This window comes from Xenopus laevis, chromosome 9_10S (assembly GCF_017654675.1).
Source record: "Xenopus laevis strain J_2021 chromosome 9_10S, Xenopus_laevis_v10.1, whole genome shotgun sequence".
Classification (NCBI taxonomy): domain Eukaryota; kingdom Metazoa; phylum Chordata; class Amphibia; order Anura; family Pipidae; genus Xenopus; species Xenopus laevis.
The window spans coordinates 71,012,350-71,027,122 of record NC_054388.1 but is presented as its reverse complement, the minus strand read 5'-3'; the positions used below and the strand labels follow the sequence as shown (position 1 = coordinate 71,027,122).

The window sequence follows — 14,773 nt, the reverse complement described above, 5'->3', positions numbered from 1 at the left end:
AATGGGTCTAAAAATACTTAAAAGACCTAAGTAATAGAAGGCACAGGAGGGAGAAGCATTCCACATAACCCATAGAAGAAGCCTTCCTTGTCTGGTTCTCTAATAAAAAAAAAAAATATAAAAAAAAATCTAAGCTTCGTTTCTTATAGTATCGGATCTATAAATCCTCATTTTTACCATGAAGGCAATGGTCCACTCAATGAAAATAGATAATTGAGGGAAAACTCCTTCAGCACTAGAAGCCCAAACATTTACAAAGTAAGTAATATTGCATCCTAAGCATCAGTTCAATTAAAAGCCCACCACAATTAAAACATCCACACATCACACACGATGCACAATGGGTGAGCAATGCAGGTACACATGAAATGTAGAAGCAGCCAACTGTTACTGTCTGTGCCAGGCAGTCCAGTGATTGCTATAGCACACACAGCCTGGGCAGAGGCTGGCAGACTAACATTCTTATATAGCTTGAGTGCCAAAGTTTGCCCATCCCTTCCTTACAGTTTCATGACTCAGAAGCAGGTTACTAGGTACTTGGCCTTGGGCTCTGTACGCATTTGTATCTAAAAGCCAACTGTGTGGCACGCACGAGTGAACAGATAAGAGCATGGCTGAACCAACCTGGGAAAATATAGAACAATGTACACAAACAAGGCTGATAAGAATCATACATGTTCCTAGCTATTGCACATGTATCATCAATGTACCCTGCTTGTCTGGATCATAGGCCATAAACTATTCTTTGCATTAACCCTGTTATTTACAAAACAAAAATAATAATATAATTTGTAGAAAGCACTGAAGAACAATAAAGAAGCAAGTGCTGTCCATACAGCCTGTTAGGGAACAGTATCTTCTTGTGTGTGCCATAAAGTGTGTGGAAAGCTGTGTAAACTATATTGGGAAATTATTTGGGACAACTGCTGGCAATCGGACATTGCTAATTTTTCTGGAAAATACAATTTGGCTACAAAACGGTACTTGTTCGTTTATTTTGGTTCCAATGTGCATCAAAAAAAAAAAAAAATTACGGCCATAGACTTCAAAGCATGTAGGCGAAATTTTTGGCACTTCGATGATTTACGTTCAAACAAAACTGGTCAGATTCACCCATCATGGTTGTTTTATCTTAAAGGCCTACAAAAAGGAAGTACTTTACTGTGACTAGCCCTTAACCAGGTATTGTCACCAGAAAGCGCACTGATGTGTTCCAAGCAACAGTTGAGCTCTGAGGTCTCGTCACAGCACTTTGCAAAGCAGTCAGCAGCAAGAGACCTGCAGCACAGTCAACTCATGCCCTGAAACAAAGTAACAAACAAAAACTTTTATTATACCTACATAACAGTTTTCCTCTCAAAAATATTATTCTTTTATCTCATATTATAAAAGGCTTTTCAGTCACAAATTGTAGGCTGATCACATGGGCAAATCAGCTACAAGTAGCTGTCATTGCTCAGATTTACTTTTTTTGCACTTCCAGATCAGGGCTGGCTTTTTGTTACCTTTTGATACATGCAGCGGGGGGGGGGGGTCACAAGTCAATATAGATTTTAAATTTAGGCCCATACATGCCCCACAGCATGTTTAAAAAAAAAAAAAAAAAAATCCGTTTTTTTTTTTTTAAACCTGGCAATTCAACATCTGTCTGATTTTCACCCAGATTACACTTTACAATTACATAGAGGACATAATAGACAAATAGCAGGGGACCTTTTTAACCCATAAAGTGGATCACCGTACCAGAGGCCACCCCTTTAGACTAGAAGAAAAGAACTTTCATTTGAAGCAACGTAGGTGGTTCTTTATAGTGAGGACAGTAAGGTTGTAGAATGCACTGGGTGATGTTGTTAATGCTTTTAATAGTGGCTTGGATGATTTCTTGGCTAGACATAATATCACAGGCTATTGTGATACTAGAATCTGTAGTTAGTTTAGATATGGAGTAGAGAGTAGGGAGGGTGTGTGTATGGATGCCTTGGTTTTCATTTGGAGGGGTTGAACTTGATGGATTTTGTCTTTTTTCAACCTGATTTAACTATGTAACTATGTAGATATCGATCGGGGGAAGCGATTGGTGAGGGCTCCATTATATAACGGATCAAACGAAATTCACAGGCACAGGTACTGCTAGCAGGGTAAACCATTGCTGATTTATTAAATAATTTGCAGCATCAATTACATAAGCCTGTGTATGGCCACCTTTATTGTTACTTGTACTGCTCCAACAATGGACATTTTCATTCTGGACCTCATAAATCTCAATCTACCAGTATTAGGATTATCTGGAGTAAACTGATTACATTTTATTCCGCATAGCTGTATCTATTCAAATTAACATTTCAATACAGTTGCACTTTTTTATACAATATACTGCATTTTTATTTGAATTCAAAATATATTTCAATAGATTAATGCCTGTGTGTAAGGGCCCATAGCGTGGACAGTTGTCCTCACGCAAGCATAGTTTCCTGAAGTTTATATAACAGTTTATACAAACACAGAGTTTTGACGAAAGTAAAACAAGCAAAAAGTGTGGGTGGTAAACAGTTGCAAGGCAACTAATCCTTTCCTGATAATGCACAGAAATGACTTATAACGACATAACTGAATTTATGAGCCAATTGTACTGACAGCACTGAGAATAAATGACCCATTTCTTGATCCATAGAGGAAATAACAATCACGTGGGCATCAGCACCAAGATTGGGTGCCACCAGTTTCCGATGAGAAGTAGCAGAGTTACATATTTGTAATTAAACACATATTTACAGGTTAGCTTTTAAACGTAGAGAGAATAGCAAGAAACTAATATATACTGCAAAGGACTCCAACAATCTGCACAGGCTACTGAGAAGTAATTAAGATTTTCCCATGAGCTTACCATTAATACAACCAACAAACAGTAACGTTACAGATGTCTAAAAAAAAAAAAAAAAAGTCGTCACTTACTGTTGAAAAGTTGACTGAAAGAAGGTATTTAACGCCATGGAAACAAAACTGAATTAAGGCCCAAGGCAAATCTTGTATTTTGACCAACACAGTGCCCTCAAGGAGAAGTGTTGACCAGTTTATGCTCTATATACTCAGTATACACACTCGCCACAGGTGTAATAGCTCAAGCATAAATTACAGGTTACATAGGAAGAGCCACAGAGCAGAACTTGCTGCAAAACAGTGCTTTATTCCCACAACATGTTTTAGGCTGCAAGCCCTTTATCAAGTGCAATGAACATTTAACAGTGTACAACATTTATCAGTGAACCAAGGAATGATGTGACCACCCCTGGGCCCTGGGGTGTGTCTACTTAAATAAGCATACGAGTCCATTTGTATTTCCCAGTGTGGTTAGTCCATAATGCAAGTCCAAAGTTAATCTTGATCAAAGTGTCCCAATAAGTGTCGATATTTCGATCTATAGTAATGACAACATCATTAAGGAAATGCCCTTTCACAGGCCTACAATTGAAACCTAATAAACACTTATACATAAAATCTTATACATAAAGCTAGGAAGGAAAAAAGTGCCCAAATCTTACCATCAGCTGGTCTGATACTATACATATCGCACAGTCATAATAATTCTTGATCTCATATTAAGGCACAAATAACTATCTGCAAAGGAAACGTATTGGGACACTTTTATCAATATTAAGTATGGAGTCACATTATGGACTAACCCCACTGTTGAATACAAATGGACCAATATGCTAATTTTAGTGGACACACCACAGGAGTGGTCACATCATTCCTTGGTTCACTAATAAATGTTGTACACTGTTACATGTTCATTACACTTGATAAAGGTCTTGCAGCCCGAAACATGTTAAGGGAATAAAGCACCCCTCTGTGAAGTCTACATTATAGATAATGAAAGGCAATTCCCCTCCTTACTCTTTGACTCTTTGTGTGAATGATCCAGCCAGCTAAATGCAGCCAGGTGTCTGTAGGATGGCAATGTGCTTATACAGGTTTTATTGGTCAGAAGTGCAGTATGTGGTTTCTGGTTCTGGCAGATCAAGACAAGAGATTCTCTGCACTCACCCATTATTAATATGCTAAAGGCATTAAGACATTTTGTTTATTAATCTCCCGTCTAGTTCTAGTTAACATGGCGGCTACCCATACAAAACAGATTAGCAATCTGCAGCATCCACAGAACTCCGTTTTGCCACTACCAAATGCAGATCCTCTTATTATACATTTCCATGACTACCAATCACAAATACTGAATACCCACAGTTTAAAGACATGCTTTATTTACTTACTAAATTCTAAAACAAAGCCCGTATAAGCAAGACTTTGGTTAGAAGTCTACTTTTAGAGTAAATCTGTGGAATGCTGTGCCACGCTACACTGAACAATGTTAAATATTGGTTTTTAGAATCCAAAATATGAATGGACTCCCTTCTATTGTACCTCTGCTGTGTGCCTGATATAAGCAAAAATCTAAACTCTTAAACCTAAGTGTTCCTATAAAAGTTAAAAAGAAAAACACACAAGCTCATACGACATTACTCAGATTTCAGTGAAACCATTGAGTTATGGAAAGGATACAAGAGAGAACTTTATTAAAAAAAAAAAAAAAAAAAAAAAAAAAAAAGGATGCCTTTTTAGCAAGAGGGAGAAACAAGCTTGGTGGTATTAAGACAAAAAATATACAATTAAAGGAATGTGTCCCCTTGCTATTTTGGGTTTAGGAACATTTTTCCTGCTTCTTTGGCAAACTGTAACAATTTAAATTGGTCTTTTTTGCCTTTAATGGATTACCATATTGCTAACCAGTACACTGGCAGGCAGGCGTTTTTCAACCTCAGCTACACTGTTCCAGAACTGCTATAGAGGTACATGTATTGCAAGTATGTTTAAAGGCATACTTGTAAATATTGATAAACAGAAATGCATTGCACATTAACTTTACATTTAAGGCATTCTGCCAGCTTTTCACGAGGGCAGAAAATGTAAAGTTTGGCGATACCGGTTATTGGCGAACTGAATAAGTAACAATTGCAAGCTTTCGGAGCACACAGGCCCCTTCGGCAAAATACTTACATGAGGGCAGTGTATGCTTTTGGTAAATGGAGAGCAGGTTGAAAAGAAAATTAAAGGTAAAATTCGAAGCAATCCACCTGTCCCGTGTGCCTGCCTACGGGTGGCTAGGGCAATGGTCCCTACAAAGCAGACTACCATAGTTTCCTATCAATATATTTGTTTCTCGCAGCTCAGATAGTGTTTATGTACCTTAAAAAAAAATGAGTACGCTCATCAGAGAACAGGTGCTATAATTTATAATTAAATGCTAGGATAATGTGCTTGCATGGTCATTTTTTGCTATACACAAACTTGGTCCCCTTTGCATTATTTCATTCATTTAGGCTGACCATCTGAATGATCGGAACAGTAGGAAGGGAAGAGGAAGTACAGAGCTGCAACTCTACTCCTCTTCACTTCAACCAATCGACTGAAATTTTCATTCAGGGCCTCATTCCACCAGGATTGTAGGATTAGTGGTCTCACAGCAGGTTATACATGCCCAGAACAGTTGAAATCATCCAAACTGTTAAGGTGGCCATACACGGATAGATCCGCTCGTTTGGCGATGTCGCCAAACGAGCGGATCTCCCTCCGATATGCCCACCTTGAGGTGGGCAATATCGGGCTGATCCGATCGTGGGCCCTAGGGCCCAACGATCGGATCCTAGCGTTCGCCAAACGGGCGGTCGGATCGCAGGACCGCATCAACTAACAGATGCGGCCGCGATCCGACGGGATTTTTAATCCCATCCGATCGAGATCTGGCCGACTTTCGGCCAGATCTCGATCGGGGAAGCCCGTCGGGGGCCCCCATACACGGGCCAATAAGCTGCCGACACGGTCTGTCGGCAGCTTTTATCGGCCCGTGTATGGCCACCTTTAGACACAAATCTAGGTACCGGTATGTATGGTCAGCTTTAGTCGGGAAAGGCCACAGTCTTTCTTGATGGTATAGATTCAAACTATAAACCCAACACAGCAAGATCACAAGAAGTGATTATGCCAAATCTGAAAGATTAATTTAATTTAATTCAACTGCTGCCTAAAGATGCCAGTGGCTGATTGATTACAAAAGTAACAAAAGACAAAGCAAACTAAACCACTAAAATGTTAAACACATACAATTATATTAAATACTTAAAGACAACCAAGTAGGAATATACTGTTAAACTGTTTTTGGATTTGTTTATTTTATATGAATGCCAAACAATAAGCTATTAGATCTTATTATTAATCAAGGGCATGAAGACTACATGCAAGCAAATATTCTGTTTTTTTTCTCTAGGTGAGAATTTTCCATATTTAAACAGGTGTAGCAACTAATCTTTTGGAATATTTGTTGCAAATGTGATAAAAGAGAACAGAATTCTTTTGCTAATACATTCTAGAAATTAATTTAGCGTTAGGACACCAGCACTGGTTTTATAGTGGCATTTACAAATAAACAGGTGGATGATGGGATCTATTTTTTTGGAAAACCGCAATGCAGAAAGCTCCAAAAGATGGTCATTTCATTTTCCTATTGTCATGCTCAAAATGTTTTCTTTGACATGTTTTTTATTAACGCAATAGTACCTTGTACTTGATGGTAGCTTAGCTGCATTAATCCATGCTTGTGTCAAAACAATCCTGTTGGGTGTAATTAATGTTTAAAATATTTCAATTATTGTAGCCTAAAGGGATGGTGATCCAAATTATGGAAAGTCCCTAATGCAAAAAAATCCAAAATTTGAGTGTGTTCAGCCTCCTGCAACAAACTGCACACAGAATGGAAGGTGGGATACTTGCAGACAAATAACTTTATGAAGAATTCCTACTCTGAGGGGTTCGCCATTGACATTATTGCAACAACTAAATTTTGTTTTCTCTCTCTTTTTTTTTTTTTGATAATCTAATCCTTATCTCCGAAATAATATATTAAGATGGCCATAGACGCAAAGATCTGATCGTACGAAACGAGGATTTGTGCGATTTTCGGACCGTGTGTTGAGAGTCCCGACATTTTTCGTCGGGCGGAGATCAGTCGTTTGGTCGATCGGACAGGGTAGAAAATTTCTGTCGCCTGCCGATAATATCTCTGCGTGTATTGTCGATCATACGATTTTCAGAGGGAGACTGTCACTAGCTTTGGTCGGACATAACTTTCGTACGATTGCTGTCAGGGGCAGAACATCGGCTGATCTGTTCTTTTGTACTGTATTTGATCGGAATGGTTAGTGGAAGGTCGGGAGATTGGGAAGTCTGATCGTACGTTGAATAGTACAATCGGATCTTTATGTCTGTGGCCAGCTTTATTCTGAGCTGTCAAAATTCAAGCACAAACGATAAAGGATTTCTGCCTGACTGCAACATTGTTTTCCTTTTAGCACTTTGTGAAAAACTGCTGCCTCTCCTCTATAGGATATTTGTTGAGCAGCTAAATGGTGTGGATATCACGATGAATGTGAAAAATGTTGGGCACATCAAATTCGAATTCACATTTTGCAACCTAATGAATTTACAGCCGTTTACGTTCAAAGTTATGGGGTGCTGATTTGGGTCTACAAAAAAAACACAAAGTGGCAACACTAATCAGCTTTGCTCGTAGCAGCCAAAAATAACATGCGTTAGAGATTATTTACCTGCTACTTATAGCTGGCTAGAATAGGCTTTCATTGTTTCCAATGGGGACTACTTGCACAATAGAAAACAATGAAACCTGTATCTAGACAAAGTAGTGTCTTTAAATGAGGCAGCATGACATTATTCTTTTTTTGATTGTAAGCTTTATTAAGCAGGGCCCCATTTCAGTATTTGTATGTTATGTGTATGTTTGACATATACACCCATCTAGTGTACAGAACAGTGAAATAAAGGTTTATAAATAAATGTGAGCTTTTCTAGTAGAATTTCCCCTTATACACTTTAAATAATGAGGTTTATATGAGAACGAATGTGCTGTCAAGATCAAACAAAATTTCCACAGCACCAGTTCTAAAGAATGGACCAACCTTAGTTAACACACAGTAGTTTGAACACAGTCATAGTTCATTCAGTAGAACCTCAGCAGTTACAGAATAATACGAACTGACTTTCTAGTATAAAAAATGCAAGCTGTATTTAACTCATAAGTAGATCTATATACACACACATAGATATGGGTTAAATACAGCTGGCCTTTTATATACTAGAATGTCAGTACATTATATATAATGGGCTTTTGTTTTTGCACTGGGACTGTGAGCGTTCCTCACTGACTGTCAGAGTGTATGACAAATAAAGGAAGTGCACCCCCTCCCCTATATAAAAACCCAGTGTTGGCACATATATGTGTGCGTGTCAGAAGCAAAGGAATGCCCTAGCACAGTGGGTGTCCCCGTTTTCAGATTTGAGGCCCCTTTGAGGTGTGTCATTTGGTCTCTCCTTAGGGTGGTGACAGACGCCAAGATTCTGGGGAGATTAGTCGCCCTGCGACAAACCGCTTCTTCGTCGGGCGACTAATCTCTCCTAAATGCGTTTGCTAGAATGTAAATAGCCGGCGGGATGGCACTTGAAAACGGAAAATGAATCTCTCTGCATGCCATCCCGTCGCCGATTTACAATCTAGCCGGTGGGAAGGAGATTAGTCGCCCGAAGAAGAGGCGATTTGTTGCTGGGCGATGAATCTCCCAGGAATCTTAGCATCTGTCACCACCCTATGGGTAAAACAAAGTTACACATAGCAGGTAAAACACTGCTGTAGGAGTTACATAACCACAATCCTGTGAGTATCTAGGGCAGCAAAAAAGTATCCAGCAGAAGCCAGTCTCACCATAACTGACAGTCAGACTTGGCTTTCAGGGAGAAAACAGACATTCAACCTAACTGCCATCCCAGGTGGCCCTCGGGCTGGGTCGCCAGCCAATGCAGGAGTCCTAGTTCATGAAGCAATGCACAACACACATTGTATTACTTTCCTTAGTGATAAATGGCACAGAGCAGATAATGGATTAGAAACACTAAAACAGATCTTTATGTCACTGACGATAGGGAGGTTCTACTGCTCTGATTTGAAGATGGAACTTGATGACGAAAGGTAAGCCCACAGCCCCATGGTCTGCTATACAAAAGCTACAGGAGACCATGCCGAACCGTCGCTGCGACAATTAACTAGTTGCGCACTTACCTGTCCCCTCCTCCCGTGTAGCCTTGCTCGCTTCCGCTGCAACATCCTCGCACTCCGAAGCCTGCCAGGAATCTCTACTCTTGGCCCAGGCCTTTCTTTTCATAGAGGCCAGACCCCGTCTCGGAACTTCCCCCAGATCGGTCGGCTCCACGGCCGCAGCCTCAGTCATGTTAGCGAAGTCAGGGAGCTCTACGTGGGGGACAAGACGAGCACCCTTTCAGCGCCGCACCTCCCCTAGCTCTGGGCACTGATTGGCCGAAGGAAACAATGAAACATAGCAGAGAATCCAACTAGTTACAAAGGAACTCACTCCATTGTGCTCTTGGCCGCTGAAAGTTTCTAATGAGCTGGGAAGGCTCGGCCTGCTTAGTGCAACAGTGTCTGTTCCCGGCCCAGCGCCTTTCTACCTTCCTCTTCCCCCGCCTCCACCTTTTCCACTCGCTCTCGGCTTCTTTTTTAATCACTTGTTAAAAACTTTTACGTAGCTGGCGCCGGAGGAACGCAGCGCGCATGCGCAAGATTATCAGCGAAAGGAGTTTTTTTCCTCTTTCACCTGAAAAGGCGGGGAAAGCGGCTCTGGCCAATCACAGTGCTGCCTCCGAGTTAAGCTTGTTTTGTTGAATCGGTTGCCATTGCTCCAATGAAATGACTGAGAAACTGCAGACATGGTTGCAGGAGGTTTACTAAGGGGCAGATTTATCAAAGTGTCAAACCACGATAAAACTCACTCACTTTTAATTCCTATGGGATTTTTAAAAGCATATTTATTAGAGGGGATGTTCCACTATCCCCCACCCCACGTAGACCCCCCTTATTCCTCCCCCCCCCCAGCATAGCTGCCTCCCAGGGAAATGCCCCTAACTTTATACTTACCCCTCGGTGCAAATTCAGGCATCTGCAGTGGTGTAACTACTGGGGGAGCAATCGCACCAGGGCCGCTCCCCCTTGATGCACGTCCGAGATCCCGCTGCAGCACAGGAGGTAATAAAAACAAGTGTCTATCACATCTAGAGGGGAGGTGGGGGCCTGGGTGCACATCATCCGCCCGGGCCAGGTAGAGTTTAGTTACGTTACTGGCCATCGGAGTTACACGCAGCCTTCTTCCTAGTCTTCTTCAGGCGCTTCGACAATTTTTCGCTAGTTTTGGCGCAGTTGTCGCAAACTGCTCCAACTGCACATGCGCCGCTTCGCCGGTCTCCCACTCAGCTTACCGAAGACCCGGAAGATGGCTGTGTGGAACTCCGATGCCTGAAACTGCACCAAGGGGTAAGTATAAAATTAGGGGTATTTCCCCGGGGGGCAGCTATGCTGGGGGAGGAGGGAGGGGTCTACATGGGGTGTCGGGTAGGGGTTTTTTTGGTTGAATTCCCCTTTAAACACTTTTTTCATTACCGTTTGTTTCAGATAGATCGCCTAAAATAAAGACTTTTTCCAATTACTTTTGTTTTAATATTGTGGTGTAAAGTTTAATTTTTTTCACCTTCTAAAGCAGCTCTAGGAGGGGGGTTGCCAAAACTTTAAAGGAGACCTTTTTTGTAAAAAAAATAAGAATGTACCACTGTATTATACTCAGTTAGATATAGAAGAATTGTGCTTTAAAAAGTAGTGTTTCAGGCTGAGATATTGAATATTTCTGTAAAACCATAATAATCTCTCACTTCTCTTCCACTTCCTGCTCCCTGAATTCCAAGGATGTGCAGGGGAGCCGGCGGCACTCAGCTCACTGCACTGTAGGACAGGAACCAATCAGCAGCTAGCAGGACCTGATAGGGAACTGAAGCCTGTCTGTGCTTGTGTGACTGCAGGGCTGTGATTGGCTGTCCCCCTCCTACTGTGCTTTTGCTAATAATTTTTAGCACCATGTAAAAGCAATACCATGTATTACTCATAATTGCCTACAAAATTAGTTTTGTAAATCTAACCTATATGTCTCCTTTAACTGTTCTAAATTGATACATTTAATTGATGCATTTGTTATGTTGTCCCTGCTGAGTAAAATTCCTGAGTTTCCTAAAAGGCAGCTGTTAGAAATGATACAATAGTTGCTAATATTCCATAGATACTGCTGAGAAATGTATCAACTAAATGTAGTAAATTGTAACATTTCAGAATGCTCCTGGATCACTGAGTTGCCTGACTGAAACACCAGAGACAGGAACATTAAAGGAGAAACAAACCCTTTACCAAAACCCCTACCCCCACCCCACGTAGACCCTCCTCCCCTCCAGCCTAGCTGCCCCCCGGGAAAAAATCCCTAACTTTTTACTTACCCCTCGGTGCAGAGTCACAGCATTGGAGTTCACTGCAGCCATCTTCTGTAAGCTGAGACGGAGAACGGTGAGGCGTGCACAGTTGGAGCTAATTTACTCATGCGACAAAATGGACGGAAATTGCTGAATCGCCTGGAAGAAGACACGAAGACCCGGAAGATGGCTGCGGTGAACTCTGCACCGAGAAGTAAGTAAAAAGTTAGGGGCACTTCCCGGGGGGGGGGGCATGTAGGCTGGAGAGGAGGAAGAAGGGTGTCTAAGTGGGGTAAGGGGTAGGGTTTTTTTGGTAAAGGGTTTGTTTCTTCTTCAAACTTAAATTTTGGAAAAACAGTGAGAAATAAAAAAAGGAAAGCAATTCAAAAGTCTTTGTTTATGGTGAACAATATGAAAACAACTCAACTGAAAAAAGTGTTTGGAATTTGAACAATCCCTTTAAATGGTGAACTTCATTGATAAATATGATTCTTAAAATCCCATAGGAATGAATATAACATGGGTGAGCTATAATCTCACATTTTAATAAATCTGCCCCTTAAAACATGTTATCAGGGCAGGCTGTGGGGTTGGGAAATAAGATAATTTTCCCAGGGCCCCAGCTTCAGAGGGGGTTTTAATATCCAAAGGAAGAATATCTCCAATGGATAAATCCAGGTTATTCAGTCTTTAGTTACACATTTACATATATATATTCAATTCAATTGAAATGATTATTTATTCTGCAGTTTGTCTTTTAAGAAATAATAAAAAGTACCCCATAAGGCTGGGTGCAAGGGCTTTATTTAATGATATGTATGTTCCATGTGCTAATCCTGTATGGCCAACAGCACTAACAGCCCATCACAGCTCACTTATACTGCTACATTTTATTACAGGGAGAGAGGTAAACCCCTGGATTTCTAGGTTTTGGGCTGCATCCCTTATTATAATTTGCCTGCTCCCAGTGGTGTAACTAGATATTACTTGGCCTCACAGTAAATCATTTTTCAGGCCCCTAAAATGTCTAAAGGGCAACTTGTTTTACTAATAATTATTGAAATTATGTATAAATTAGGGCCTTGTTGGGCCCCTATATGTCTTGAGCCCCCCTGCAGTTGCAGGGTCTGCATCCTATGTAGTTACTCCCCTGCCTGCTCCAGTCAAGAGCAGCACTTGCATTATGGTTTGCGAGCAAAGAAGCCCCTGTATGTCACTGCCAGTGCTTGAAGTAGGCTGGCAGTCAAGCAAACATTTGCTCCATTTGCCCCTAACCCGTGACGTACAAACAGTGGGCTGCAATCCCGAAATCACTATGAGTTATATAGATTTACAAAATATCTATCAGAACAGAGTCTTGGCGCAATAATTATTTGATACTGGAAGAATTTTCTTTTGATTATTAATATCAGTAAAATGTGTATAACAGCAAACTCAGAAAACTAGAACATAACAAAAATGTATAGATTGAGAATTGAATTGAATTTCAGTGAATACAGTCTAACAATAAAATAAAAATAAAATCTTTGTAAATACACGCATCAGGGTTGCTTAAAGGGTAAGGCATTTTTCAGTAGCAGTATGCACAAAATGTCTCTGTCTTAAATATATTGATAATGGATTGAGTGCAGAGGACTCTTGTATTTGTCTATATGTATTTTGTGGTCACAGCCTCATTGCACCCCCGCCTAATGGTTTTATAAATGGTGGTGAGCACAAAAGTGGTGAGCACAACTTTTCCTTGTTTGTTATAGTTATACAGGAGCAGTGACCAGCTCCTTGTTGTAGCTCCCACCCTTCCCAGCTATAGTCAGGTGATCCCACTGGTGTCTAATAAAAGGGCAGCCACGTTTGGGAGTTTTACTTTGAAAGCAGCTAGTAAGTTGCAGGTAAAACTTAGTCCCTTTGTAAAATGTATAATGAAGCAATATAATCCTTAATGAATCAGATGAAAATTGAGTGAAGGACTGGCCAGATATGGGATGACTTTGACGTAGTTGGCCACACAGCTCAGGCCCTAGTTCACTCCTATTGCTTTCCATGTAATTGCAAGTAGGCATGGCCTGTTTCACCTGTTGTCAATCTGGCCACAGGTGATCTGTGTAAAGCTGGCCATAGATGTTGAGATTTTTAAAAGATCAGATCCTGATTGTGAGACCACGATCAGGTCGAATTTACCATCAACTAAAAAGACCAATTTGCCAGGAAAACAAAGGGGAGCTGCCTGATTGGCCCTGCAAACATAGATAGATTGCACTGGGACCGACAAAGATTTTTTGACCTGGCCGATCAATTTCCTGACAGATGTCAGCCGAAAAATCGTAAGATGTACGATCGTTCGAATCCCACTAACCGCATGATAATTTCGAAGGATTGGTCGGGCTTCCCTGAAATCGGTCATTCGGCAAGAAGAATCGTCGCGTCTATGGGGAGCTTTAGTCATTAGTCTGGCTATAAAACCCCGTACACTGCATTGACTCATTGCCCAATATAGGTCTATTTCCTGATAGTTACTGAGTGGGATTCTTGTTTGATTTTCTGTTCCTGACCTTTGCCTGTTTTTGACCTTTTGCTGTATCACTGCCTGAACTGACCCTTGTCTGTTCTTGACCATTCTTTTGGATCTTGACTTTGTACCATGTTACTGATTGGTTTTGACTCTGGCCTGTTTATCCTGACTAGGCTCTCAGGCCTGAATTTACATAGTAGGCATCCCTAGGCCTGCCCAAATTTTCAACATCAGGTCCGGAGTACTGGGGATTGGTGCACAGTAACTTTTAGAAAAGATTGTATCTCCTGTTAATCCCAAATGCTTCCGAACAAATGCGGGTGTGGTTGGGCAGCATGCCATCCTCCTAAAATTCTGCCACCCTAGGCCCGGGCCTTTGTGGCCTTTTCACAAATCCAGGCTTGTAGGCTTCTGGCTCTTGAAGAGGAGATTAGTCGCTGGGCGACTAATCTCCCTGAATCTGCCTGTGTGCCCTGACCCTTACTGGTAACAGCATTTACATTCTTAGATTGTGTGATAGTTTCTCCAGTGTGTACCAAAATTCTGCCGCCCTAGGCCTGGGCCTTTGTGGCCTTTCCTCAAATCCAGGCTTGTAGGCTCCTGGCTCTTGATTCTCTACTACACTGCCTGACTGGTACTGATCCGACCTGGTAATCCTGATTGCTCTTCTGGTTCTGATTAGTACTATGTAGCATTTGGTTCTGCAGGCTTTTAGTATCATTAATATAAATGATCCACACAGTTTAATAAAGTAAAACAGTTTTTGTAGGATCATTATCACAGCAAGCATCATAGTGTGGAATGATAAGTTGTTTAGTAGCCTTGAGCCTATACACTTTCCTC

The 14,773-nt window shown here is 41.1% G+C and overlaps 1 protein-coding gene across 3 annotated transcripts in view; it reads right to left on the bottom strand.

The window, feature by feature from the left end:
• The window catches only part of itprid2.S (ITPR interacting domain containing 2 S homeolog), a 48,922-nt gene extending 39,245 nt beyond the window's left edge, over window positions 1–9,677 (bottom strand). For 2 of the 3 annotated variants that reach the window (XM_018238899.2, XM_018238901.2), the window contains exon 1: window positions 9,179–9,677. In XM_018238899.2, the coding sequence (XP_018094388.1) occupies window positions 9,179–9,347 (169 nt within the window). In that variant the 5' untranslated portion in view covers window positions 9,348–9,677. The remainder of the gene's footprint in view (window positions 1–9,178) is intronic. The other variant, XM_018238902.2, reaches the window with a different exon arrangement.
• Between the last annotated feature and the right edge of the window lie 5,096 nt (window positions 9,678–14,773).